General features: G+C 34.8%; 6 protein-coding genes and 1 pseudogene across 8 annotated transcripts; 2 read left to right on the forward strand and 5 right to left on the reverse strand.

The window, feature by feature from the left end:
• Positions 1-336: 336 nt before the first annotated feature.
• LOC18031494 (NO-associated protein 1, chloroplastic/mitochondrial) lies at positions 337-5,452 on the reverse strand. 2 transcript variants are annotated; one of them, XM_006421587.2, is made up of 13 exons: positions 5,004-5,452; positions 4,682-4,867; positions 4,400-4,486; positions 4,219-4,298; positions 3,934-4,015; positions 3,245-3,265; positions 2,730-2,775; positions 2,389-2,507; positions 2,005-2,118; positions 1,819-1,917; positions 1,632-1,721; positions 919-1,028; positions 337-737 (listed from the first exon to the last, which is right to left on the reverse strand). In XM_006421587.2, exons 1-13 carry the CDS (start codon positions 5,379-5,381, stop codon positions 488-490), a joined length of 1,662 nt encoding a protein of 553 aa, XP_006421650.1. In that variant the 5' UTR covers positions 5,382-5,452; the 3' UTR covers positions 337-487. The 2 variants fall into 2 exon arrangements, with proteins under 2 accessions (XP_006421650.1, XP_024047897.1); XM_024192129.1 differs by lacking the exon at positions 919-1,028 and having other exon boundaries at positions 678-737.
• A 3,399-nt stretch (positions 5,453-8,851) lies between these two features.
• On the reverse strand, positions 8,852-9,836 carry LOC18031885 (probable aquaporin TIP5-1). The gene is made up of 3 exons (XM_006421588.1): positions 9,707-9,836; positions 9,338-9,588; positions 8,852-9,235 (listed from the first exon to the last, which is right to left on the reverse strand). Exons 1-3 carry the CDS (start codon positions 9,834-9,836, stop codon positions 8,852-8,854), a joined length of 765 nt encoding a protein of 254 aa, XP_006421651.1.
• Positions 9,837-10,591: 755 nt separating this feature from the next.
• On the forward strand, positions 10,592-12,162 carry LOC112100127 (annotated as a pseudogene).
• Positions 12,163-13,975: 1,813 nt separating this feature from the next.
• LOC18031850 (GDP-mannose transporter GONST3) lies at positions 13,976-16,101 on the forward strand. The gene is made up of 2 exons (XM_006421589.2): positions 13,976-14,182; positions 14,651-16,101. Exon 2 carries the CDS (start codon positions 14,651-14,653, stop codon positions 15,767-15,769), a length of 1,119 nt encoding a protein of 372 aa, XP_006421652.1. The 5' UTR covers positions 13,976-14,182; the 3' UTR covers positions 15,770-16,101.
• A 2,026-nt stretch (positions 16,102-18,127) lies between these two features.
• Positions 18,128-18,989, reverse strand: LOC18031417. The gene is made up of 2 exons (XM_006421590.2): positions 18,549-18,989; positions 18,128-18,434 (listed from the first exon to the last, which is right to left on the reverse strand). Exons 1-2 carry the CDS (start codon positions 18,846-18,848, stop codon positions 18,243-18,245), a joined length of 492 nt encoding a protein of 163 aa, XP_006421653.1. The 5' UTR covers positions 18,849-18,989; the 3' UTR covers positions 18,128-18,242.
• A 2,538-nt stretch (positions 18,990-21,527) lies between these two features.
• Positions 21,528-24,170, reverse strand: LOC18033323 (cell number regulator 6). 2 transcript variants are annotated; one of them, XM_006421593.2, is made up of 5 exons: positions 24,032-24,170; positions 23,810-23,920; positions 23,571-23,685; positions 22,572-22,837; positions 21,528-22,005 (listed from the first exon to the last, which is right to left on the reverse strand). In XM_006421593.2, the coding sequence occupies exons 2-5, from the start codon at positions 23,918-23,920 to the stop codon at positions 21,787-21,789; spliced, it is 711 nt and encodes a 236-aa protein (XP_006421656.1). In that variant the 5' UTR covers positions 24,032-24,170; the 3' UTR covers positions 21,528-21,786. The 2 variants fall into 2 exon arrangements, with proteins under 2 accessions (XP_006421656.1, XP_006421657.1); XM_006421594.2 differs by having other exon boundaries at positions 23,810-23,933.
• A 1,315-nt stretch (positions 24,171-25,485) lies between these two features.
• LOC18032886 (peroxisomal membrane protein 11B) lies at positions 25,486-26,172 on the reverse strand. Its single transcript, XM_006421595.2, has one exon. It carries the CDS (start codon positions 26,170-26,172, stop codon positions 25,486-25,488), a length of 687 nt encoding a protein of 228 aa, XP_006421658.1.
• Positions 26,173-27,561: the final 1,389 nt, after the last annotated feature.

The following is a 27,561-nucleotide window of genomic DNA, read 5'->3' on the forward strand; positions in this document are numbered from 1 at the left end:
AGTGAGGGGCTTTAAAAGAATTTTGAAAGGGTGTGCCAACAGTTTAGCTCATATCTAAAAACGTAGTTCAAAAAAGAATCAAGAACAATTTTTTTAAAAATAAATTGAAATCACTGAATTTATTTTTATTTTTTGAAAGTATCACTTTGTATTTATTTATTTTCCAGACAATCGATTAATTGAACTTTCATTTTATAATCAGCCAGCGTATTTGAGCTAATTCACTAATTCAGGAAAAATAATAATGATAATAATTAAACGTCTGAGCTACATGCAAAATTTCATTCGATTTCTGCCCACATCACTCTAAAATCTCTGGCATGCAGTTCTGATTTCTACGCGCAAAATTTCAAGAACTCGCAAATTTTCTTAGCAAGCTCTCGTCCCTCAATATATATGTGTAATTGTGTATGATACAATAAATATTTTTTCTTTTCCCAACAATACAAATGGATTATACACAAATAGACTGTAAAAGAACTCGGCATCAAAAATACCATTTTGGTCTTACTTCCAGCTCTTTCTCGGTCAATTCCCGATACTGATACCACTCTGCTCCGGCCTTCCCCACAGGCATTGGACTCCGAACAAACACCTCAACTGGCTTGGGGACATGGACAGCCAAATGCAGTTCTCCAGAAGTTGACTCTAAATTTATATCAGAGCTTCTGATGGATCGGCGTACAGGCTCAACAGAAATCCATCCCAGACCAGAAATTGCAACATCACTAGCAGGCCTGAACAAACCAACCAACCAAAGTAAATAAAAACTTTCCCAGTGTCTGGCAAAGTATTAACAGGATCAGTTTGTGAAATTTGCTCGTGAGCAACAAATACACAGAGATTGGATACATATCACTACCTACTGCACTACAAATACTTTTCTAATCTTTAACAAAAATGTAAATTCAGTTCTACCTCTCCGTGTCTTCAAATTTTATTTCCAATAGACGCTCTGTATCTAATCCTTTCCAGCCCTCTGCTTTTTGTTTTCCAATCGGAGGTGTCAGCGTAACACCAAGTTCTTTCTGCAAGAATTCATTGAACATCTCTGATGTCATGAAAAATGCAGGATTATACAAATAGCACAAGGGACAGAAAAGAGAGAAACCTAATCCACTTATAGGAAGACAGGCAAGCATTTCAATTGAGAGAAAAAAAAACATATATCGAATTGCTACAGCTATGACCAAGGGTACTGAGACAATAAAAATTAAATTTTCATATACAGCATTTCATATAAAATAAGAGAAAATGCTAGTTTACAAAGATAAAGTTCATGAAACTTGTGAAAGTATAATGGGCAGATACACAAAATGAGCGCAATAACAGATGCTATTGCTCTGATGCAAATTCAATCGTCGAATAGCCAGCAACCATAAAACTAATCAGCTAAAAAGTTCATGGCTTTAGAGGGAAAATAGATAACAGCTTGCCAGAGCCTTTAGCTATAAAACTCATTCTGCATGATGCTGGCACCAAATTGTATTCAATAAATTGGAAAGGAAAGGAATTCCTTAACCCAGAAAAGGGAAATCCATGGTTAACTTTTTCATTGTAACTAATACGAGAGAGGAAAAACAGAGGAGGTGGTTAACTTTATCATCACGAAAGAAGAGTGTTTTGATTACCTGGTAAAATTCATCAGCTTTATCAGTCGGTACCATATAAACCTGCAATGACTTGGGTCCATAGAATGTCAAACATGTCTCTGGAAGGACCTGAAAACCAAAATAGAGCATATTGGACTCAGAAAGGCAGAAAAACATCCATAACAAGTCCAACATCAGAAAAATCGCAAAGTTACAAGAACAAGACCTTCAAGAGATCAATCCTGACAAGTCCTCCCCAAAATATTGTAAACCCATTTAAGCCATGGGATTTAAATTCATTGTTTGTCTCCGTTTCAGAGATCACCTAAGAATCAAGGGTGTAAGAAAGAAAAATCTCAGCTGCACAGAGGATAATGGTAAAATCTTTATGAAAATTTGAAAAAGAACATACAGCAAAAGATTGACCCCTGAGCCGACTTTGAGGAGCAAGGGCAGGTAAATCTTCAGCATGAACAACTGCAGCTTGCCGATGGTGGAGATGTACTCCAGGAGTGTCATATAATTTCTGCAGGAAGAAGTTGGTTGGAGACAATTCATTAAGAATAAATTAACAAACCTTTACCAATCCTTTTTATTTGCATGTATATGTGTGATACATACATAAAAGTTACAAGATTACCAGGCATCCCCCCCATTGTGATAACTTTGCCAATCTTAAATTTTAAGGGGTAAACCTTATTACAAAACAACCAACACAATTTGCAGACAAGAATTCTAACATCGTAAAGAGGAGGTAGTATTTACAAAAGAATATGCACAAACACAAGTATCATACCCCTCCACCAAGAAATGCATCAATCTGAATTGGACCTAAGGTAGTTCCTGGAACAGCAGATTGAATTGGCCTGTACTTTTGTGCCATCGCAGCAGCTGGATCCCTTTCTCCCATTTTTTCTGAAAGTTACAAGTCAAAGCTAATAAATGGCAAATATAGACCAAAGAAACAGAACAAAAACTCAAAACACGTTTAGAACGAGTTTTTCTCCAAAATCTAGGCCAAAATAATAAAATAAAGTACACAAAATATTTCAGGAAAAAGAAATCTAATATATTCTTTTTCTTTTATTCCATTATGTTGAACATAGTCTCACATGGCGTTAAATAACAATAACTTACTGAGTAATGCATTGATGAATGCTGACTTCCCAACATTAGCTGACCCCTGGAAGTAAACTTGAATTATTAAGAGATCACACATGCCCTTCATAAATGATATGATTTAAAATTTGACAAAATCAAAGCAAAAGTACAAACAATCTTGAAACCAAAATTTAACAGGAAGATATCAGTCATTTTCAACTCCTGCTATATAAAGTTTATACAGATGGAAATTGAGAATCGGAAAATAATTCATAAAACAATCGATTTTAGAAGCAGAAGGTCTTCAAGGAGATTTAATTTCTGGTAAAGCAATATTCCCCAATCAAACAGTCACTTGCTCTAATTCTTCTGGAAAGAAGAGTGTCGGGAAAGGAGAGTATTGAAATACAGAAATAAATCTAGGTCAAGAATGAAGCCATTTCCACATGAAATAAAGTAGAGTCTGACTCTTTCCCCACTTTTAAAGCAAAAAAATTTCATAATGTAGTCCACAAACCAGCAGGAAGCCTCCAGTTCAGAAAGTTACTAACCAGAATGTAAACGTCCCGCCCCTGCACAACAAAAGTCTACATTAAAAACCAAAGAAAATCACAGTTTCGTGCAACACCTAAGCTTAATCCTAGGATAATGAATTCAGAATTATTTGTGCGTTGTGATGAAAAGTGAATTCGTTGAGTAAAATTATTAAAAGACAACACATAAACTTGCAGATAATGGAACAAATATGGGAAAGCACAGGAAAACACTTGATAGAAGTATAGATTACTGCTCTTCCATCAATTGCACGGTAAATCTAAAGAAGTAATTACAGAATTAGAATCCTATGTGAAAACAAATATCCATTCAATGTTGACTGAGTTCATGCTTAACCTAGTGTTGTAAGGTGCAAAACTATAACCTTGAGGTCTTTGGTCGAGTTTAGTTGGCCGTTGATATTATCTTTATCCCCACGGGATAGTCAAGTTAGTTTGGCCTATTGCAGTACAAGTAAGAGGTCAAGGGTCCAATTCCTAGGGGATAATTTAGTCTGGTGTGGGGTATACAGGAACCATATATATATATATATATAACCCCAGTTAATGTCGATTAAGAAAACTACAATTCACACATGCAAGCCAAAGAGTATTACTGAGGAGAAAAAAATAAAAGCAAGTTCCCACAAACAACCATTAAGAAACACCACATATATGCGTGCATGTAATAATGGTGTAGTAAGAACCTTTTTCTCCTTTTGAATCTCTGATGCAACTCCCACAATTCCTGCTAAAGACTTTGAACTGGTGAGATGAACACTCAAGACGCTGCAAAAAATAAGCACAAAGTCTCAGAATTCATAACCTTTTTATGGAAACTTGAAAACTGCTACATAAGACTCAAATCACTAAAGCCTAGAAACCAAATACCCAGGGTTCACAACATATTTTCTTTTTTACCATCAAGAATTTCAGTTAGATCACAGAAAAGTACATCATACAAGAAGCAAGGACTAAGAGCCGAAACTTACTTAAGCTTCTTCTTTGTTGTAGCTTCTACAACCCAATCGCCAACACAATTAAAATCTGTTCCTTTCGGAAGAAGATCAATCTAACAGTTGAAACTAAAGCATGAATTTTTTGAGAGATTTCATGGAATAAAGCATAGATTGATAGGAAAAAATAGGGAATCACCCATATGATTATGATTACCTTGGTCACAACTAATATTATTGGATTTGCACCAGCAAGATCACGTATACGAGCCAAAAAGCTGCCATTGAAGTCCACAATATCAACCTAAATGTCATTAGCCACAAACATTAGACGAACCTCTTAAGTAGTGCTAACCATAACATACAGCAGATCAACAATTTCAAGATATATTGCTAATAAGCTATAAATTTGGAATCGTATGCCTATTTTCATTAATTCATGATACTATCCAGATTTTTTTAAGCATAAACCAAGAGTTAAAAGATGGATAGTGCTAACCAATTTAACAATTAAAGCTTTCTCACGACGTAAGTGAGACAGCTTCTCCCTGAGCTCATCGGCTGAAACAAACTGCTTCCCACCGGCGTAACCTCCATTTCCTCCAACCGCAGTTATCATGTGTCCATGGGATAAAAGCCGACACCTCCCACAAAGCACAGTTTTAAGCTGGTGGTGTTTCTTCTTCTGCAAGTCAAGACACAAGGATCTAGTAAGCACCCTAACATCAATTTAACTTCAAATTCCCACATTCATTAACAAAACCTCATTAGAAAAAAAAATCCCAAATAAACAAAATCAGCAAAAGCAATAGCTAAAATACCAATTCATACGTATCCGGGTCAACATAACCCGGAGCATCCGACTCCGAGGTCTGCAACGGAGCTCCACAGCCGTAACAAGAAGCAACGGCAGAGTTAACCTTCAAAACCTTATCTTTCTTCTTCCTTTTCTTCTTACTGTCTCTTACGACTACCTTGGAAGCCTCCTTAGCTTTTTGGAGCTCAAGGAACCGGTCCCCGCGGGTCGGGGCGGCGGCTCCGGCTCCGTCGGATTCGAATTGGGTCTCGGGTGAGAGCGTTGATTTGCAAACTATGAGAGTGGGTTTAGTGTAAGTTTTGAGGAATTTAGGGGTAGAGTTTGTGAAGTGGTGGGGGAGAGAGAGCGGGGAGAGAAATGTTGTGAGCGTTTTAAGCGCCATAAATTAGCAACCGTTGCGTTGTATGAGTGAGCTTCAGCTGTGACAGTGGGTTTGGTTTTGGGAAGAGACGCAGAGACAGCGCGCTACAGATACTTCTGTTAATTTGTTATTAATTATACTCTACAATGGGCAATAACAATCAGGTCCCTTATCGCAAAATAAAAGACAACCAAATACATATTTAACATTATTTTCCATACAGGTCCTCGTGTTTTTAAAATTTTCAAAATTATATCTTTATTGTAATTTTATTGAAATTTGGGGATTCGACGTTATTATCCCATCATACAAAATTTAAATATATTAATTAATGTTTTATGATTTTTTTACTGAATATCTGGAGTAGGTGCAGGGAGTTTAAGATGTTTGCCATTAGAACGATTAGTCGACGCTGAGTTGTTAGAATATGCATTATTTTATTCGTGACTTTATCAAATGCTTTATCATGTTTTAAGCATATATATATATCTGATTACTGAAATATCATCTCAAATTTTGTATGAGAAAGGCTAACACGTTCAGCAAATAATTTTTTCCTTTTTTTTTCCCGCTTCAAGCAATCCAAATTATAAGTCAAAAGAATTTAAATCAAGTTTGATTGTAAGCTTTGTTTTGTGGGAAAATTATCTACTCTTACGATTACGATAGTGATAACTAGCCAACAATGATTAAAAATTAACAACTTTGCTGCAATTTTACGCAATCTAGATCTAACCCAAGCCAGCAATATTTAAAATTAACAATTTTGGTGCAATTTTGGGCATTCTAGATCCCAACAATTACAATTCCAATGATGATTATTTCATGTAACTGTTAAAAAATTAACAATTCCAATGATGATTATTTCATGTAACTGTAAATAAAAAAATAACTATGCAGATGACGCACCATTTGTCAATAAAACACAAAGACGTCATGTGGTCTATATATTTATGATGCTAATCCAATGTCGTTTTATGTCAAAAAGATAAACGATGAATCATCTATAGGATGAGCTAGCACATACATTTTTCGCATGCCAATCGTCTTATTACTATAGACGACCTGTTGTCTTTCGAACAATCTAAAGTCTTAATATTAAATCGATATGTGATGTGTCATCTATAGCGTTTAGGCCGATTTGAAAATTTTTTAAATTATTATTGTAGTTGTTAATTTTTATCACTGTTACACCCACCGTTATAATAGATAATAATATTAAGTATAGTGTAGAATTCAATTTTATGGATGACAAGGCGCCTTGCAATGAAAAAAACAAGGCCAACGTGCCATATATCGGATCATGAAGCAAATGACGCGTCATGTTCTGTCAAATCACAAACAACTAGTTGTAAATACTATGCGCCAACGAGGCATACTATTTTCACATGGTGGCCGCAATAAAGAACAAACGACTCGTCATTTTCTGTTCAGTAACAAGGTGACATCTCGTTTTCTTTCAAAAAAATAATAATAATAAACGGTGGATCATTCAATACCTATGTGCGGATTATGATGTAAAAATTTTGTTATTGTCATTATTGTTGTTGTTGTAATCTTATTGCTGTTATAACTACCGTTATTTTTATTTTTATCACTATTATTGCTACCGTTATAATAGGTAATAATAGCAGTCAAAGCAAGCCCACCAATGGAAATAAGTAGACTCCAATTTCATACATAACAAATATGAAAAAAAAATGAGGTTCGTGGATTTCAAGTATACAATATTATGGTACAACGGTATATTTATAAGGCTGAAGTTTATTATCTTATTATTTTACTATAATATTAATTATAGTTTCAATTGTAATTTCAATTAGAGTTATTAATACAATTATTATTAAAATTGAGTAACTCATCTATAAGATGGTAAATAAGTAATTTTATAAAATGTGAAGTTCATCATTCAGTTGACGAGTGACTCATAGTGGGGAACTGAAATTGAAACTCAAGTATTTATCCATGTGACTGTTAAAAACAAAAAAAAAAATCTCTTCCTTCTAATAAAATTACTTGGAATTCAACTTTTTAGATGACAAGTCGCATGGTAATGAACACATTGAACAAATTGTTAATACAATTTTATAAATTATAAAATTCATCCTCTACTTGATGATTGACCCACAAGAGTGGTGGCTAAAATTTAAACTCGAATGTTATGATCACTTGGTATTTCTGTATTTTTTTTCTTTTTTTTTTTATTTTACAATTACAAGTGTAATGGTTATTGTTTGGTAATGGAAAAAGGAGAAAGAAATGGAGAGTGGAGACGTGACTTTGACCTCATCCTTAACTTATGAGAGTGGGGAGAGAATAAAGGGGGAAAGAGGGGAGTGGGGAGTTAACTAAGGGAGATTATTTATTTATTTTTTCTCTCTTCTCATGGGGATCTTTTTCTATTCCTCTCATGGAAAATTCTTTCTTTTACACTCTATTTTACTTTTTGTAAATTACTCAAAAAGCTTTGGGTTTTAAGACAATGTTTATTAAGCCACATGAGTGGTGGCACAAATTTTTCCGAAAGGCGTAGAAACTAACTTGAGCGTCGAAGAGTTCACGCCGGAAAAAATTCCGGCGCCTCTGACCGTCTTCTGTGATTTTAGGTATTTGCAGGTTAATCGCCAGTGGTCACAGGACATATTGACGATTACCCAACCGATTCTCCACCAAATAAATTTAATGCTGATGCGGGAGTCTGGTATCAAGTCGCTAACCGACTCAATCGGATTTCAGCATCAACAGACAACAGTTATTATTTCGTGTAACAGATAATAAACAAACAATCTCCTACTTTTGTAAAATCATTTGGAGTTCGGCTCCATAGACGACGCATTGTTTGTCAAGAAAGCATAACGATAGAACGTCATATGGATATTTATTATGCTAATGACTTGTCATTGTATGTCAAAACATAATCAACAAATCATCTATAAGACACACTAGCACATACATTTTACACATGTCGGTTGTATTAATATTACGAACGACTTCTCGTCTTTAGGTTCCCTAACGCAGCATACATACTTTAATTAACAAATCAGTGTACGATGTGTCATTTATAACATTTGTGCCGATTTAAATATTTTTGATATTTTATTATTATTATTATTATTATTATTAGCATTATTTTGTTACTATTATAATAAATAATTAACTAAGGACATACTAGCAACTTGTATCGGACCATTCCAATTCTTAGACAAAATAAACACACAAATGAAAATATTTTTTAATATTTATATTCATCCTTTTTTATTTCTCGCGTGCAAAATTATCTCCAGTTAATTGATAAATATATTTTTTAATAATAATTTTCAAAAATAATACTTTTAATTGTAATTAATAGTTGTAGTTGTAATTGAAATTACAATACAATTACTACTAAAATTGAGTAACCCATCTACTTAAATAAATAATTTTTATAATTATAAAATAAATAAAGAAATTATTTTTAATGCTATATTTATTATAATGTTAATTTGCGGCAATCACACCGCAGTTCCATCAGAAACTCCTGCAATAGAATCTTGAACTTGGGCAGGGAACACGACAATATCATACACAAGCCCAGCAACTGCGGCTCCGAACAAAGGACCAACCCAGTAGACTGCCTGGTTTTTGAAACTTCCGGCAACCACAGCGGACCCAAACGCACACGCCGGGTTCATCGAGCCACCAGAAAAAGGGCCCGTTGCCAGAACATTAGCCCCTGCCATCATCCCAATTGCCAATGGACCTATGGCTCCCAATGGACTGCCTCTAGGATCACCAGCAGCATAAACAGTGTACACCAAAGCAAAAGTTAGGACACCTTCTAATAAAGATGCACCAAATCCTGTCATTTCCTGTGCAATTGTGTACGCTGGAATGTTCTACAAAAGTAACAAGCATTTAAAAAATTTAAGTGGTTTCAGTTCGAGGCATAAATTTTTGAAAAATTTTAACCGCATTTGGGCGTAAAGATTGCTTATTACCTGGCCAATGGCGGTGACTCTCAAGAGAAGGCTAGCCATGACTGAGGCTAGCATCTGAGAAACCCAATAAAACAGAGCCGTTGGCACGGTGATGTGTCCACTCACTGCCTTTGCAAATGTGACGGCCGGATTTACGTGCCCACCGGAAATATTTGCCGCAATGTAAACAGTTGATGACAATGCAAACACGTTCGCAATTGCAGCAACCACCAGGCTAGATGTATTTGATGCTGCGTCTGGACTCAATTTCTCTTCCATAACACATGAATTAAACATTAACGAAAACTAATTGGTTATCAAAGTTGTTGCGTGCAACATTTTGAAGATTAAAAATCAGTAATTAAAGTTAAAACTGTTCTGGGTACTGACTTGAAGCCATGGCGGATCCTACAACAGCAAAGACATAAAAGAAAGTTGAGATGAATTCCGCAAGATATGATCTGAGAGCTTCTTTTGTGACCGATTGGTTGAAACGCGCGGTGAGCGTCGTTGAGGCCATTTTGCCCGAGAACAAGAAATGACATAAAGATTCGAGAGGGTTTTCCCAGGAGAATGACATTTGTTTATATAGTTTTGAAAGCGTCGCAATGTTTCAAGAAAAAGCTTACAAGTCATTCAAATAGTAATATTAATAATATTAACCGCCAGAGCCCACGCGGCCGGGCCGGCTATTGTTGTCGTTAGGTTTAGATTCTCAGCGGTTTATACCGTTATTGGTTTTTTCAGCACTTACACAATGTATCCCAGGGAAAAGAAATAATTATCATATAAATTAAGCATCAGAAGTTTGATGAAAAGCGGCCTTAAAGTGTTAATGTATTACTGCAGGAGCCTCGCTGGTCCCAAGCTCCCAAAATTTAAATTGGGATCTTGGGTTCGAGTTCTTGTATAAGGATGAGAATTTCTCTTTCCTTTTAATTATATATAATTGGATGGAAGTTGATTTTTTTGTGAGAAAAGTTGTTAATCCCCCAAAATTGTGAGGATTGAATTCTAAATTACGTTTTTAATAGTACTGATGTAAGCGAATCCTAATTAAATTCTAATCATAAAAATATCAATAGTTGTACTATATAATAATTGAAAAGTGTCGAAGATAAATCAAAATCATGATTCTAACATATCTATACTTGTTTTCATACTAAATCATCAAATGCTACACTAATCTAATAAAATCTTCTGCTTTCCCTGTAGGTGACTAATGACGAGGAGAATCCACTAATAGGAAAAATAAATCCCAGAATAGCACGAATGATGACCTGGTACAACAGTTTAGGCCACCGAGCCTCAATCTATGGCGTAGCTGCTGGATATTGCTTATCTGCCTCATTACTCGCCATTATCAACAAATGGGCAACAATGAAATTCGCTTATCCAGAAGCACTAACGGCTTTACAATACTTAACAAGTGCAGTTGGTGTCCTCCCTTGCGGCAGCTGTTTCAAGTTCATAGACCACGATTTGCTTACATTTGTAACAATGAGACGCTTTGCATCCGCAGCCATTATATGTTACCTCTCTATTCGCCAACAGTGAGCTCTGTTGAAAAGTCATGCACGTGGCATTCAAATTAAAAAAGGCATGCAAAATTTCAAGGATCCCTCTATGCTACATTTATGTAACTTATAACCCTCTCACATGAATAGTGAGTGGACTATTCATGTGAGAGGGTTGAAAGTTACATGAATGTAACTTAGCATTAGCCAAATTTCAAAGGACTACCAAACAATTAAAGAAAAAAAATTAAAAGTTAGCAAATTTGTCAAATTTATCAAATTGACACCATTGACATATTTGCATGGGTTAGGTGGAATAGTGTTTGGGTTAGGTGGAATAGTATTAGCTTTAAGCCTATAAATAGAGAGAGTTTTTCATTTGTTAAGCATCTCAAAATTGTTAAGCTTATAAGTTTCTAAGCTTTTGAGAGAAGTGTGTCTAGGGAATTTATCTTTCCTGTAGAGTGTGAGAGTACTGAGTATATTTGAGTTTCTGTGAAGTGAGATTCGTTACTCAAATATTTGTACTCTATTAATTGTTAAATAAACAATTATTCTTTCTTGTCTCCGTGGATATAGGTTTAATTATCGAACCACGTAATTCTTGTGTCATTTATTTTTCTATAATTATTTAGTGCGCTTGATTCCGCATTCCGAGCACAACAAGCTCCTCTTACATGCCAATGTTGACACATTCGTCGTCTCTCGATCAATTGTCCCCCTTTTTTTGTAGCCATAGCAGTCTCCCCATTTTTGCACCAACCGTGGCCATTAATCAAGACTTGGTTTTCACTTCTTACAATCCTGGGTGGAAGCCTGGTTTATGTTCTAACGGACAATTCACAGTCACTGCTTACTTCGTGAGCATGGCCATTGACTGTGTTTACATCAAGCATGTGGTCATGGCAGTTGGGCTAAACACATGGGATCTTCTTTTGTATAACAATCTTGAGGCTCTGTTATCTTTCCCCTGGAGCTTTATATAATGGGGGAAATGTCGAAATTAAAGCATGAAATTACAAACAAGTCCGATTGGTACTCTTTTGAGGTGATTTTGCCATTGGGATTTTCGTGTTTCTTTGGGTTTGCTCGCTGAAGGCAGTTTCGGCAAGAGGGTTTAAAGTTCTGGGTGGTGCAGTGAACAAGTCATTGAATGTTGTGATTAATTTGGCTTTTTGGGATAAGCATTCGACGCGGGTGGGAACACTTGGCCTTTTGATTTGTATGCTTGGTGGGGTTACGTATCAGCAGTCTCCGACCAATAAGCCAAGGGCTGTGAATGAAACTGAGGTACAAGAGAGTGATGAGGAGCTTCAGAAAATTCTTTAAAAAGGCAGAACAAAAAAGAAATCAACAATAAAGAATAAGGACAGACCACTACATCATCAATCCACTTAAGACTTTCTTAGGAGAGAGGAATAACTAGATTGGAAATTTAACAAAAAAAACGAGGCAATTTATGATTGGGTCCAATAGTAACATTAATACCTAATCTAGAATTTTTGAATCTCATCAAAATTTAAGAATTAGTTGAAGTTATATTTGATTCTAAAACAAACCATAAACACATAAAAACGGGATGTAAATTTTACTTAAAAATAAAACAAACTTTGCGAGATATGATTTGAGAAATCTTTAGTAACCCTTTGATTGAAACATGCCGGCACTAATAAGCCCTTTTTTTTTTTTTTGGACAAAGAACAGGAACTAAAGAATAGAGATTTCCCATGGGAATAAAAATAATGAGTTTGTAAAATCCAGCTCTCATACACATTACAAATTTACAATGTTGTGAAAAATCTGGTTAAGAATTCAATTCAAATAACAATAAGAACCGCCAGAACCCACCTGTCACTGGCACAGTGGCACCGGCAGCCGGTAGTTATTAGTTGAGATTGCGTGGGGTTTGTGTTGCCATTAAATGCTTTCAACATTTCAAATACATCCCTGAAACATGAACTAATTAGAAATATAGCATGGAGTGACAAGGCGCGGGCCGGCGGTCAAGCAGCACGTGGAATGCAAGAGAGAACCCACGCGACTCGGGAGGTTTTAATTTAACCAAATTTAATGAACCAATAACATTTAGCTCCCTAATTTTAAAGAAATCGAACGTAAGAATATAGTTGTATGATTTTTCACACAGGTCTCTATTGTGTCTTGTGTTTATTATAAAATTCTAATGAAAATCATTAATAAAAATGTTATGCTATTGGTGATGTAGGAAGCATTATATAATTATTTAGCTAAAAACAGTAGTTAAGCTAAAGGAATTTTTTTTAGTTAATTATAAAAATGCTCTTATTGGAACTTATATAAGAACGTTTTATTAATTAGTTATACCGCCTCTTTAACTGTAGTCAAATTCTTGTCGGTGTTCATCCCTTTTTTTTATCTTTAAATTTTATTTTTACGTTTCCGTATCAAAGTCTAAGCTTTTAAAATTAAAATCAAGGAACAATTACAAATTTCAATAGTTTTGTTCGTATAAAACAAATATTTTGAAGAATAAGGCTTGTTATATCCCTTATTAGGTGTACCTTTAATTTTTTATTAATAATTTTCTCATACGATAGAAAATATTTAATTAAAAAAATCTAACCCATGCCAAAAAATGTTGCTAGCTTTGTCACTAAACTGAAATGAGTAGTGGTTATAACCCATGAAAGTTTGGTTTTATTCAATTGTAAAGGACATAAATATTGGCATCACAAAAATCATATTTATAACTTGATTTTACTGTCCCTCAAGCTGTGTGAGTGGTGTTGATGAAACAAATGAGGCTAGTTGCACGCACGGTGTGCAGATAGTATCACAAGTGATTTTTCTTATTTTACTACTTAGGAAGCCAAATTTTTTCGACTAATCAAATTAACCAATCGTGATGGTGGATAGCCACATCGTTGGCACACAATTAAAAGTGCATAATTTCTTAGTTTTACTCCAAAAATCAGTTTATCTAGGAACTAATTAGTTTAAAATTTCAGAAGTATAAAATTTTTTAAAAATTTGACAATTGGAGTATGTAAATAATGTAAACACTGTTCTTTTATCTGTAAGTATCTAGGAATTCAGGGAGTTTTATGTTATTATTCCGTCAACGATGGGATTTTAAAAAATATGTATAAGAGTTCTTCCAGGCAGACAGCTAGAGTCGAGGTTTTACAATCCCAAATTTCTGCCGACGAGATCCTTATTAAACTCGGCGTTTCATAAAATTTCACCGACGACGCTGTCTTCGTCGTTTTAAGCGTTTTCAGAGTCAGCTCACTTCTCCACTTCACCATCTACAAGGACACCCGATTACGAGGCTTCTCCGTCGTCGTTTTAGTCAAATCTTTTGATCCAGGTCTGTTTACTTTTAATTCTTTTACCTGTTTCATCGTCTGTATTTTTTAAAAATTATTTTGCATGGTCGAAACTCGAAATGAAGTTACTAGCTGGTTTTGTTCAAGTTTGAAATTCTAATTGCTACGTTATAGAAGATTTTTGAATACTTTTATTATGATGAAATATTATTTCCACAGGATACTTATCACACTTTGAATAATTATTATTACTATATTGTTGGTGAGCTTGTAGAGAAACCAGAACAAATACATCTGTGTCTAGAAAACTTCACTTTCTATTTAGTTAATCTATAATAGTTTTCGAGGACATACAAAAATCTTTGCTTTTGAATAGTTAATATATGGTTTCTTGGTGCTTGTTAGATGGCTGAGGTTATTGACAATTTAATACGAGATCGATGGTCTGTGGTTAACACATTGAAAATTCTGGCTGGGTCTACTTGTAAAAATTTTTGGTTTCTCTGTAGATGTCTGAGGATGAGGAGAATCCACCAGTTGCTAGAACTCCAAATAATTCAGAAACACTTTCTACCTCCTGCAAAAAAAAATTGACCTGGTACGACACTTTAGCACACCAGGCCTCGGTCTATGGTGTAGCTGCCGGGTATTGCATCTCTGCTTCTTTGCTCTCCATTATCAACAAATGGGCTATCATGAAATTTCCTTATCCAGGGGCACTAACTGCCTTACAGTACTTCACAAGTGCAGCTGGTGTGCTTCTTTGTGGTTATTTCAAGTTCTTAGAGCATGACGCGCTTGAGCTTCTGACAGTGTGGCGGTTTCTACCTGCAGCCATTATATTTTATCTCTCTCTGTTCACCAACAGTGAGCTCCTTCTCCATGCCAATGTTGATACTTTCATTGTCTTTCGATCAGCAGTTCCCATCTTTGTAGCAATAGGCGAGACCCTATTTTTACACCAACCATGGCCATCAATCAAGACATGGCTTTCACTTGCTACAATCTTTGGTGGAAGTGTAATTTATGTTCTAACAGATTACCAGTTTACAGTCATGGCTTACAGCTGGGCTCTGGCTTACCTGGTAAGCATGACCATTGACTTTGTTTACATCAAGCATGTGGTGATGACAATTGGTTTGAATACATGGGGTCTTGTTCTGTACAATAATCTTGAGGCTCTCCTACTCTTTCCCTTGGAGCTTCTTATAATGGGGGAACTGAAGAAAATAAAGCATGAAATGACAACTGCGTCAGATTGGTACTCTTTTGAGGTGGTTTTGCCTGTGGGATTATCATGTATATTTGGTTTAGCTATTTCTTTCTTTGGGTTCTCTTGTCGGAGGGCAATTTCTGCAACAGGCTTCACAGTTCTTGGTATAGTTAACAAGTTATTGACTGTTGTGATTAACTTGGTTATTTGGGACAGGCATTCGACATGGGTGGGAACAGTAGGCCTTTTGATTTGTATGCTCGGTGGGGTTATGTATCAGCAGTCTACGAGCAATAAACCCAAAGCTGTGAAAGAAACTAAAGCACAAGAGAGTGAAGAGGAACAATGGAAGCTTCTCGAAATGCAGAACAATACAGAAACCAACAATAAGGAGAAAGAAGTAGTTGAGTCATGAGAAGCGAAATGAGAGAACTTATTAGGCAGTATTGTTTTTGGCATTTTCTGCTTGAAAAGGGGTCCAGTTCTAGGGACTGTTAAATTCTTTGGATGGCACCTTCCATCATGCACCAACTCTGTGTATGAATGCTCAAGGTGAGTCTGACAAGGGGAATTGGTCCTAGTCGCTCCATTTCGAACACAAGGCATTCTAGATAACATTTGTAGTTGATCTCAGATTTCCTCGTCCAATGTTTGGATGGAATATTTTGTTCTTTCTTTTGTATAATTGCTTATGATCACACAGGTGATTGCTCGCGTTGGTATCAATATAACCACAGTACAGCAGTATGCTAACGTAATGTGTCACAATTTTTCATTAATTACTGTTTCAGATTCAGGGGCAAATGTCAACTAATTTTTTGTTAGTGTCTTTTTAAGTTCTGCTGAAACTTCAGTGGTCATATGTCAGTCAGCTAATTTTTACGGCGTCCATTAACTTCTTGTCGCAGCCTGTTTATTGTTATTTTCCCTATTAGAATCTTCTGCTAAACTGATCCTTAGGTATTTCTTGTAAGGGTTTCAGGATCTTCTCCCTAAGTGATCCTTAGGCAATGCACCCACACTTTATTAAGTGTAGTAAAGATCACTTACATCGATGCAAAATGGCGAGTATATGTTTCAAATTTATTTTCTTCTATTTTTCTTATATATAAGATCAATCATATTTAGCATCCTTGCTTAGTTATATGGTCTTTGATCTTTGTTCTTCTGTCAGTATGGGTTCTAGCATTTTGTGACGTGAAAAACACCAAAAACCACCCAATAAAAGCTCATAATTAGGGAAACAAATCGATTCTATGAAATAGAAAGTAGTGTTCTATTTTAATGAATGGTCAAAACTTAGGGAACACATTTTCACACATTACAGTAACAAGGCTCGTCTTGCTGCAGCCTCTTTGCTATATACAAAAAGCAAATTGGAAAAAAAAATTGTAAAATTTGTGAAGTTCTCTATGTCCTGCAGCATAAAAGCTTCAAGAACTCAAAGCATCGAACCAATGATGGGGACCTCTTTTGCGCGTTCCCGAAAGACTTCATAGCTCTTTCCCTTCTATAACACTCGAGCAAATCTTCTTTATATAATATATCACTCGTATCATCAATATCACACATGCCATAAAACATGTTGCTCTTAGTATCATTGTCTGAAGAAATATTTCTTATTTCACCTAAAGAAGTAGCCGCCACCAAAGAACCATAAGAAGAAGAAAGCCTCTTCACACACACACTTTTACTCTTACGACCGCCGCCGCCGCCGCCACCACAACTAGGACTATCACCATCACCGTCACAACAAGAAACTCCTCTTGCCATCAGTGATCAATGAAACAGCTTATAAGTAAACAGCCAAGTGAAAATAAGGTTCACGTAAACTAGTTTTTATACTTATATAGGAATTTTGAAAACAGATATTCTGCTGAACGGGTTAGAGTTCTAATCTGGGTTAAGTACAATTTTTATTTACCGATAATTTCTACATTTTGCATGTTGTATTTTGAAAAATAGATATTGACACACAGAGTAACTAAGGGTAACTAACTGACTGACGTTGGATCCTCTCATTGGTTTGTTTCTGTATCTAAGTATCAACAGGAAACATAATTTGAAATAGATGAATAAGCGTGTAAAACTCTACTAGTCCTTATCGCACTTGGTAGAGAGAAAGTGATTGGCATTAACTTCAAAGATTAATTTTATATAAAAGATTATCTTAATCTGTTAATGATTATCTCCTCTGGTCAAATAAATCTTGAACCAAAAATGTTCATATGGACGCATAATTTATATCATAGTCACTTGTAAAAAAACTTCACATATTTAAGAGTAATCCATGTATTTATAATGTTACTTATTGTTAGCCAATTTATGAAACTTCATGCTTCTGAACCACGGCAGTGAAAATCAGCTAGAAGCTACTATAGCCGGAGCTCATATTAAGTTTTTTTGAGAGTCAGACAGCTAGAAAAGGAAATATTTCTCTACGATTTTCTTTTAATAAGATTGAACCGAAAAGGGAAAAGGAGAAAATTTTAATAAAAAAATTACATGTTTAATATAACAAAAATGCGAGAAATTAAGAGATCAGCCACCCTCATAGAGAAGATTAATACATAGAAAAAAAAAAATTTTAAGGTTCCAGTCTCGAAGAAGCACCGAAAATGCACTTCAGGAACTGGAAACACTGATAGAATGGAACGCATCTCCTCTCCACACTCTCACAATTAGACCCCATGAAAACGTTCATTTCCGTGAACTCCTGTGTCATTAACTCTATCACTTTACTCGAAAAAAAAAAGAAAAAAGAACATGTTCCATTTTTCATTCAAATTACAATATTACAAATAAAAGAAAGCCCACTTTTGATTACCCCCGTCTTCTTTTTTCCCATTTTTTGAAAAAAAGAAAAAACAAAATTACAATTAAAAGTTTTAAGATTTATATTTGAGAAGCAGGGGAGGCTTCTTAGTAGCAACAACAGGACGGACCTCTGTTTTGAAGAGAAGAAACGACAACTTGTCTATTGAAAAATACACAAATCCACCGCTCGCGTGCGTCACAAATGACCCGAAACTCTTCCCAACAATACAGTGCCAAGCCGGTCCGTACAATGCATCGAATTCCTGAAAATAATACAAATTCAAAAAAAAAAAGATTAAAAAAACCGGTGCTATTAGACGGCGTAGTTCTGCGTTCAAACAATCAAACATTTGAAACTGAGTTTTTAAATAAATTACCTTCTTAAGACACATGGCCAAGTGAGTGGGATTGAATCTCTTGTTGTCGGCGTTCGTGTCGAGAAGAACTCTGGAGTGTCTGATGACGCGTTCTTGCATTGCGGCGGGCATATCGGCTGATCTCATCCGTACGTTTAAATCGACGGCTAGTGCTGCTAATTGGACATGATTGGCCGGCGGAGCGGGAGGTTTCGTAGCGGGTACCAACGCTAACATGCGCTTGGCTGCGCACTGCACCACCTTCTCCTTGTCCTTCGGCGGTCTTCTTCTCCTTTCGTTTTCCAACTCCGGTCTCTCCATGCAGTGAGAGAGAGAGTGTGTTTGGACTTTGGAGAGAGAAAAAGTGCTTTTCAAAACAGAGAAAGCTGAAACGTTTGAAACTTTGAACGCTTTGACTGGCAATGCGTGCGGGTTTTGTTTTCTCGGAGTTTGAAAATGAGAGAAACGAGGGGTTTAGTTGATGGTTGTTGAAAATCTTATCATAGGTCCTTAATTGTGTATGTTTTTCAAAGAAGGAACTAGAGATGGCCATCGGGCCAGATGGCACGTGGCACGACACGCGGCACGGTACGACATACATATGGACCGGACTACGCTTAGAATTTTAGGCATGCAAATTTTAAAAGTATGGCACGATTAGAGATGGGTTAAGCACGGTATAATAAAAAAACCTCTAATAAACACGTTTTATTTTTAATGAAAGTAAATTTAAAATTTTATAAAAAACTTGAAATTTAAATTTTTAAATTTATTTAATTCTTAGTTTAAAAAAACACTATTATTGATTTATATGTATAATTTATTAAATAAATAATTGATATCATGATTTTAATGAATAAAATTATAAATATCATAATTTTATAAATATGCATTAATATTCTTGTGAACTATGATTTATGACTCTATCTAAGTTCAAGTTAACAATTAAGTTAACCCTTAAGAAAAAATTATTATTATTATCGTTGTTAAGTATTAAAAAAATTCTAATACTATAAGTTCAAACTTAGTCATTAATATTATATTTTCTTACTATTATTAGTTTATTATTATTAAATATGGACTTGAATTTTGAATTTCGATTTTATTAAATTTGAATAAAGGTATAAACCTAAGAAAAGTTCATAGATTTGAAAAAAGTATGTCAACAGTTTAGTATGCGCTCTTAAAAAATTAAAAAAAAAAACCTTATTGGGCTTTTTTTCTTAGGCACGGCATGACACGAATGGGTACGGCATGTGTGCCGGGCCGGGCCTAAGCAAAAAAATTTAGGCGCGACACGAAATACATAGTGGGTAGGGTACGACACGAGCACGAGCACGCATGAGCCTTCCTTTGGTGGTCGACACGGCCCATTGGCCATCTCTAAATGGAACAGAGTTGGTCCCTTATAGGTCCTTAATTGTCTATTTTTTCCAAAGAAAGAATAGAGTTCGTCCCTTATAAGTCACTGACTCATACTGAAAAGACAAAATGGAAAAATTATAAATCGAGTATAAAACATAATTTGAAGGGCTTGTTCGGTATGCATAATAAGATAGTATGGGATAGGATGAGATTTGATACGATAAGACATAATAGAATCACAACAGATTATGTTTAAAACTATATTATATTCGGTATAGTTTAGAATTTAATTGGATTAAAAAATAATTTTATTATTATTTTTTAACATAAACTATTTATTTAATTATATTTTAACTAAACTCATACAATGGTAAAAGGAAAACTCACAGAGTATGAAAAATAAAAATAAACTTAATTACAAATACAATACCTAAAGTTTTTAATTTGTAATATTAATCTAATAATCATAATTTAATAACGAATTTTTTTTATCAAATTAATTGGAAAATTTTAATAAAATGTTTTAAATATTAACTCAATAATAGATTTATATATGCAAATTCAATTAATATTAATATAAATTTAAAATAATATTATAATTTAATTTGAAAAATGATTTATAATATTATTTCAATAAAATAATTAATTAAAATGAATAAATATTTAATTAATTATTCATTATCCCATGAATTGTTTGGATTGAATTTTTTGGCTTTTGAAAAGTAATCCCAAACTCGAGAATACAATTTTCGCACTATTTAGAAATAAATGATTAGCCCATTATAATTTATTCCAAACAAACTTTTTATCCCATGAACCTTATATTGCCACCAAACAGCCCCTAAAGAGTAAAGACTTACTTAATACAAATAGATATTTTATGTCTTTGTTTGATAAAACCTAAAATACAACCATATTTTCAATTTCAAAGTTTGGGAGATTTGGGCAAATGATACGATCAGTATAGACCGCTAGATGCAGACGAGATTTCGATTTACTGATAGAAACAGGATTTAAAGCTCCATCGTGTGTGGGCCATGACGTGTAATTATTGACCATTCAGATACCCCCTGATTGATGATTACTGAAGAAAAGGCTTGGACCGACCTTACAGTAGTAATTGCCTATCACACCAATATTAGCTTAACTGCAGCAACTAGTCGACTGCTGAGGCGGGGAGCTTCTTATCTAAGAAAATGATCAATTACAAGTTTCATTTTGTGTCCTCACTTTCATCATACCTCAAAAAGAAAGAAAAAGACGAAAACCCAAATTCACAGCAATATCACAGCAGTTATTAATTACACAATAAAAAAAAAATGCATGGCACACTGCACCCATCGAAGTGAGTTGTTAAATACATTCTATGAAGAAGCATTTCTAAGAGTGTACAAAGTATTTTGAAGACATTCTACTAGAAGCAACTCACTAGTGATTTCACAGCTATAGGGAGAAAGATAGCAGCAGTAGCCAAACCCTTCAAAGGATTCAACGGCACTAAAGGTCAAGATTAATTCATCTTTGAGTCTGCTCACAAATCACGCATGTCTCTTTTATAATTTTATTCCCTCAACAAAAACTCATGCAGTTAGTGGTGGTACCAATATTTGCTTTAAAATGCAAAATGCAATCACCTTTACAATGAAGCAATCTTGATTCAGATTTGTATATCTAATATTGTTGCCTCAAAACACTCCTCTTAAAGACGAGCTGTCTGATAAGAAGGGAGCTTTTCTAGCTGTCAAAATCTCACTAACATTTACTATTTTGATGCACGCAGGCATTAAAGAAAGCAACGAAAATGTAAATCCAATTTGTTTGTAACATGGAAATCAGCATTCGAAAGAAAAATCCCTCTCAAGATGAAATGCGTGAGCAAGTAGTACGCTGGATCTTACAAAGCTTGCATCTCCATGGTGGTGCCATTTCCAGAGGATGGAGCAGGATCCTGGTTTTCAGGGGCAGAGTTCATCTCTTGAACAGGGGGAGGGTTGACAACAGTCATTGGCATTGCAACATTATCTGAGAGGTGGTTCTTCATCTCCCTGTGCTCCTGGCACAATGCACACCAGTGCAGGCAGCAGTTTACCAGGCACGGCTCACACGGCGAGTTCTGCAGTAAGCAAATATGAGTGAGCAGAAAGTAAAACGCAGCAAAGAAAGTACACATCTTTTCCTTCTAAAGTTAGCAGTCTACGGTCTCTAAATAACACGAGATTATCAATAATTCTTGTTTACATATCTTGGACCTCCAGACAACAAGATTATCAATTAATCTCTTTCCAAATTAGAAAAGTGTTCATTCTTCAATATATTATATGGCAATAATCACATAAATGTATCTTGTATCATTCCACATTGCAAACGTATTGATTAGAATTACATTTGCCAGAACTTTTTCAAACAAGAAAGCAGAAGAGCCAATGTGATTAAATAGGCCAAGAGGAAAACAAATTTAGACATATGAAAGCAACAACCATAATCTTTCTCGATGTCAAAATGGAGCACCAGCAGTAAACTACTTTATGTCATAATTCTTCAACCTAAATGATTAAGTACTTCTGAAAATATGCAAGCCTGTTTACAAAATGCATATTCATACATCTGTGGCACAAAGGTTATCATGTGAGCAGATTAATCTAAAGAAACCAGAGTAATGAACTCTAACAAGTTAATTACCTTGAGATGATATTTCTTCTGTAAGTTTTGCCGTAAGTTTCCAGTGTATATCCCACACATCCACCAAGCAAAAAACAAACCCTCACAAATAAGAAATGATGTCCTGGGGTCAATACCATGAAAAACAGCTGTTGCTGCTGCCAAAGCTACGCCACCTTCAATGCAAACGGCATGACAAATGCAAGGATGAGTCCATGGGGTATCTTCTCTCATCTTTTCCACATTACGTCCAAATAGAACACACGGGCAGAAGAATCCAGTCCAGCCTGCAGAGATATCAAGTAAGAGAATTGTAACTTTATCAATTATTCAATATATATCAAATTCACACATTTATTACTAAAGAATAGAGAAATAGTAAAGAAGAATTGCTAGTTCAGCAACAAAGAAGAACTCTCATTAGTTCTTTAATCACTCAGAACCAGAAGCACTTACATGTGCAAGCAAATAGTCTTTCAAAGTCAAAACCTAGCTTCCATCATGGAGGCATGTTAACCAGAATTCAAAATAGCAAGCACCTTCGTTATCAGCAAGATTTTTGAAACAATAGATGTTCATATGCTTAACTTAAAAACTCTTTACTGTTGGTTCTCACTCCCATTAGGATAAATACAGAGATATTCTTTCTTATTCTTCTAATCCTTTTATTAGTTTGCCAATAGGGGGAAGCCACCGTCATCATTTTATAATAAATCCTTTGTTGCTCCCACATATTAATAATTGCAAATATTCTGTCACAAATCTAACCCCACAGTTTCCCATTTCCAAATACACAACAATACTATACAGAAACATTTACACACAGCACGCAACAACTCAGCAAGAAACAGATTAGACACCAGTTCTGGAATCTAAAATGACACAAACTCGCCTAATCTAAGCTGTTAACCATAAGCAAACAAAACAAACACAATAGACGAATCCCAATTTCACAGCTAAATAAACACGCAACAGACACACACACAAAATCTTCTGTGCTAGGATCTGTTGTGAACTTACAACTTTCTGTATCTTCAGTGCAGCCGAAGATTCCAGTAGTCCAAGGTTCATCAGCAGGAGGCTCAAAATCTTCAGGCAAAGGCTGTCCACACTCATTGCACCTATGAACATTCAACTGGTCCAATCACACAAATACATACACACACATCATCACTAGTTAATCAAATCTATCACAATTCTCAAAATCGAATTTAAAAATTTCATGTTATTTTTGATCCAATGTATATTGCGAGACTCACCTGAGGAACCTCAATGGGCTGGTTGAGCTCACCGGGCTTGATGTCATCCTCCACTGGAGTCTGCTCCTTCGTCAACTTCACATATCGAGAATTCCCTCCGCCCTCCGCCATCTAATCACCAAATCTGAAAGCAATTATCAAGAAGAATAAGATAAAAAAGAATTTTCGAACACAAATTAAATATCTAATTGTAAATTGAGGAAGGTTATTAATCTTACTAACCTGATTCGAAGAACAAACAAATTGTGTCGCCAAACAAATAGAATGGGCGAGATTTGCGCTTAAATTTGCGAAGATCTGAATCTTGGAACAGTCCGAAAAAACGAAACCGCCCCAATGAAGTCAACTTCAACTGCACGGACCTAATGTCCAGAGTAGAAATGGATTGGGTTTATTACTTTATTCACGCCGCTCCCGTATTGCGGCCCAATAAATGACCGCCACGTCAGCGTTTTTTGGGTGAATTTTCAAATCTTTTACCGTGTATCTAGAGTCCCGTTTCTTCGCTCACTAGATTTGCTGCTAAATGGGCCGGGCCGGAGCGATGGGGTACGGGATGGTGATATACTCTTTTTTTTTTTAATGACTATCTCTGTTCAAATGGGATTGATTTAATATAAACTTAAGCTAATTATAAAAATATCAAATTGTACATAAAAAAGGGCGGTAATTTTATGCTATAATCCAATATTTTCAACCGTAAATTCTGTAATGATATTGTAATTAAAAAATAAGTGATGATACAGTCACAAATATTTATACAAACTTATTTTATACAAACTGGTTTAAAATTAATTCATTGATTGAATAAAAATATAAAATAATAAAACAAATCAAGTGGATCAAGAGATATCTAATTCAACCAATTAAATCATACTACAACAATTTGTATAAAAAAATTATACAAGAATTTTTAGCTATATTATTACTCTTAAAAAATATACTTTGTTTAGTTAAAGTAGTACCGAATAAAAAAATTAAATTTTTTAATAAGATTCAAAAAAATAATCATGAAAATAAAAATAATTTAATGGGTATTTTAATCTTTTTATCTCACGAGGTAAAATAATTATATCACAATCTTGAATGAGAAAGAGAATGTAAAATTAAAAAAAAAATGTAAATAATTGATTGACCAAATTTTACAAAGTGACCAATGTCAAATATAGCGGATTTTGTAAATTTATTTAGAATGTGACGGTTATTATGTTACCGAGTCATTTTTGGTATACTCATATCTTTCGTGATATGATTTTGAATATATGTGATTTTAAAGCATTTTATTTTGGTTCATAATAGGTTCTATTTTTTAATCGTTGTATCTTTTTTAATCGGTGTACATGAGAAGGTCCCCACTCTTAGCCGGCGGCAAGCTATGGCTAAAAGAAGATGAACATGGCTCAATGCCTATTCCTCTAGCTGTACCTAAAATCATGTGTTGTTAATGAAATGCGAATGAAAAAATCATGGTATCCATGTAATTTTCAGAATTGATCGATGCAATGATTAAAGTAGCAAGGAAATACCACAGTCAATGTCTCAGTCTATAGAAGTACAACAGTCAATTTCTTGCTACTACTATAAGCTCAAATATTACATATCAAAGTGATTGAACAGCTCTTTTCTTTTTACTTTTGAAACTTGATTGTGTTTTCTCTCACTCGTAGTCATTTCCTTTACGACGGCCAGTTCCTGTACCAACCAGACCATGCAGAAACCAACCCACTGATGCCTAAAGTAACAGCATGATTACAAAACGGATTGGGTTCAATATCCGCCAGAGCAATGATCAAATCAGCAACATTAGCAGCAACTGCCATCAGCCTCATCACTCGGTCAACTTTTATCTTCCTTAAACTCTCTTCCACATCTTTATATTTTTCTTCATGATCAGGAGCAACAAGCTGTCTCTCTTTCGCTAACCCTTGTTTCATCAAAATAAAATCAGCTATTATGAAAAAGACATACCCAAACGACTCACCAAAAGCCGATATGAAGCTCAACCTTCTCGCAAACTTAGCATCCAAAGTTCCTATTCTTGATAGCCAAAGCAAGTGGTCAAATGACCAATAAACCATCTCCCCTGCATTAGCAAGAACCGCTAGCAATCTTAGAGTTGGCGTTGCGCCGGGGTTTCGTCTTAAGAGATTGAAGCCGGTGAGAAACCTGCCGGTTCTAAACGCTTTTCGACTGAGGCCCGATGCAACTTCCCATTGCTTGAATCTTTGAGCCAACTCAGGCTTTGTGGCCTCGACGTGCCAGTGAACAAGCTTTGATACGTATTGAAATGTTTTGACAAGCTTGTCAATGCCATCTCTCTTTGCCAAGAAGATGACCAGCTTGTCAACTGTGTCATTACTCATGGTTATCCAAGGCTTCCAGTTTCGGAAGCTAAAGGTTTGGCTGTTGTGGTTGTGATTTAAATTTTGGACACGAAGAAATTATCTGCTTTGTTTGAGAGAATTTGATGGAGTGTCTATAATAGCAATAATCAAATAAGGGCCACAAGATTTTGGATAATACCATATGAGATTGTATGCTTGTGGTTGCCTCTTGGTTAGCTGCTTATAGCCAGCAGTTTGTGTTTTACATGTGTTGCGACCAAAGGGCGTAGGCCTTCTTTGTCATATGCGAGGAGAGATTTGTCACTATTTATTTTTATTACACTTTTTCTAATTTTGTTTTTTTTTTTTTGAAAAGGTAGAGAGGTGAGAAAAGTCTGAATCAATTTTCTAACGTCATATATTTTTCATGATTCGAACTCGCGGTTAGCTAAATGAAGCTACTTAAAAATTATTGGGAGAAACCTTAGGACTCTTGTTGCCACTATTTAATCAAGCATTATATGTATACTTCCTTGAAAATTTAAAAAAAAATTAGTGTTATTTCAAATCTAGGGTTTGATGTGTACGAGATTATAATGCAAACTTGAAGATTTTATTGTTGTAATAGAGATCTAATTGGTTAATATTTTGTTTCAAAGTGGAGTTTTGTGACTTTAAATAGAGGGTTTCTTAGAAGAATAATGATATGACTAAAACCTTTCCTCATCTATATTTCGAATTCGAGAGTTCTTGTACTATAATCACTAAGAGATTTTACCAATTAGAATCAATTATTAGGAAGGCTGTTGATGAATATTAGCTTTAGTGTACTTTTTGATAGTTTGGATTTGCACTTAGTTGAGATTAAAGGCAATATGACTAGACATATATTATATCCAATAAAATTATGTCCCATATATTTCAATTTTTTTTCCTTTTGTTATCAATTATCACTATCATTCTTGCTTATAAACAATAGTTCATTTATTTATTTATTTGTTTGTTTTTAAATTCATTGGGCTCCTAAATTTTCAATCTTAGCCCCTAATTATCATATATTATTTGACACCTTTAAATTTTTATGATACCCCAAAAGCTTTTATTATCGACATTCTAAGTTCTACCATAAGGAGTTAGGAATGAAAATATCAAATGTGAATTGTAAAACAATGATAATTTTGGGATATCATACCCCATAGTTTGAGAATCATTAAATGATTAGATTTATTGATTTTTATTAAAACTATTTGACGATACTCAAATTATGGGACAAGATATGTTTAAGAGAATATTACTGTAGTTAGAACTTATATAGAAGGATTAAGAAAAAAAAATTAAAAATTTGAGGCTTTTTAGCAAAGGAGTTGGTAATTAATAGGTTATTAAAAATCTTATAGAAACTTGGCACATTTGATTTGGACTTTGGAG

Source organism: Citrus clementina, unplaced genomic scaffold, assembly GCF_000493195.1.
Source record: "Citrus clementina cultivar Clemenules unplaced genomic scaffold, Citrus_clementina_v1.0 scaffold_9, whole genome shotgun sequence".
Classification (NCBI taxonomy): Eukaryota; Viridiplantae; Streptophyta; class Magnoliopsida; order Sapindales; family Rutaceae; genus Citrus; species Citrus x clementina.

Coding starts and splice junctions, on each gene's coding strand:
- LOC18031494 (XM_006421587.2), bottom strand. CDS start 5,381: ATGGCGCTTAAAACGCTCACAACATTTCTCTCCCCGCTCTCTCTCCCC. Junction 4,299..4,399: donor TAATATTAGTTGTGACCAAG/GTAATCATAATC, acceptor TTCAACTGTTAG/ATTGATCTTCTTCCGAAAGG. Junction 1,722..1,818: donor TCAGGATTGATCTCTTGAAG/GTCTTGTTCTTG, acceptor TTTGGTTTTCAG/GTCCTTCCAGAGACATGTTT.
- LOC18031885 (XM_006421588.1), bottom strand. CDS start 9,836: ATGGCCTCAACGACGCTCACCGCGCGTTTCAACCAATCGGTCACAAAA. Junction 9,589..9,706: donor AGGATCCGCCATGGCTTCAA/GTCAGTACCCAG, acceptor GTGTTATGGAAG/AGAAATTGAGTCCAGACGCA. Junction 9,236..9,337: donor GAGTCACCGCCATTGGCCAG/GTAATAAGCAAT, acceptor TTACTTTTGTAG/AACATTCCAGCGTACACAAT.
- LOC18031850 (XM_006421589.2), top strand. CDS start 14,651: ATGTCTGAGGATGAGGAGAATCCACCAGTTGCTAGAACTCCAAATAAT.
- LOC18031417 (XM_006421590.2), bottom strand. CDS start 18,848: ATGGAGAGACCGGAGTTGGAAAACGAAAGGAGAAGAAGACCGCCGAAG. Junction 18,435..18,548: donor TGGCCATGTGTCTTAAGAAG/GTAATTTATTTA, acceptor TATTATTTTCAG/GAATTCGATGCATTGTACGG.
- LOC18033323 (XM_006421593.2), bottom strand. CDS start 23,920: ATGGCGGAGGGCGGAGGGAATTCTCGATATGTGAAGTTGACGAAGGAG. Junction 23,686..23,809: donor AGCCCATTGAGGTTCCTCAG/GTGAGTCTCGCA, acceptor TGATTGGACCAG/TTGAATGTTCATAGGTGCAA. Junction 22,838..23,570: donor CACTGAAGATACAGAAAGTT/GTAAGTTCACAA, acceptor ATATCTCTGCAG/GCTGGACTGGATTCTTCTGC.
- LOC18032886 (XM_006421595.2), bottom strand. CDS start 26,172: ATGAGTAATGACACAGTTGACAAGCTGGTCATCTTCTTGGCAAAGAGA.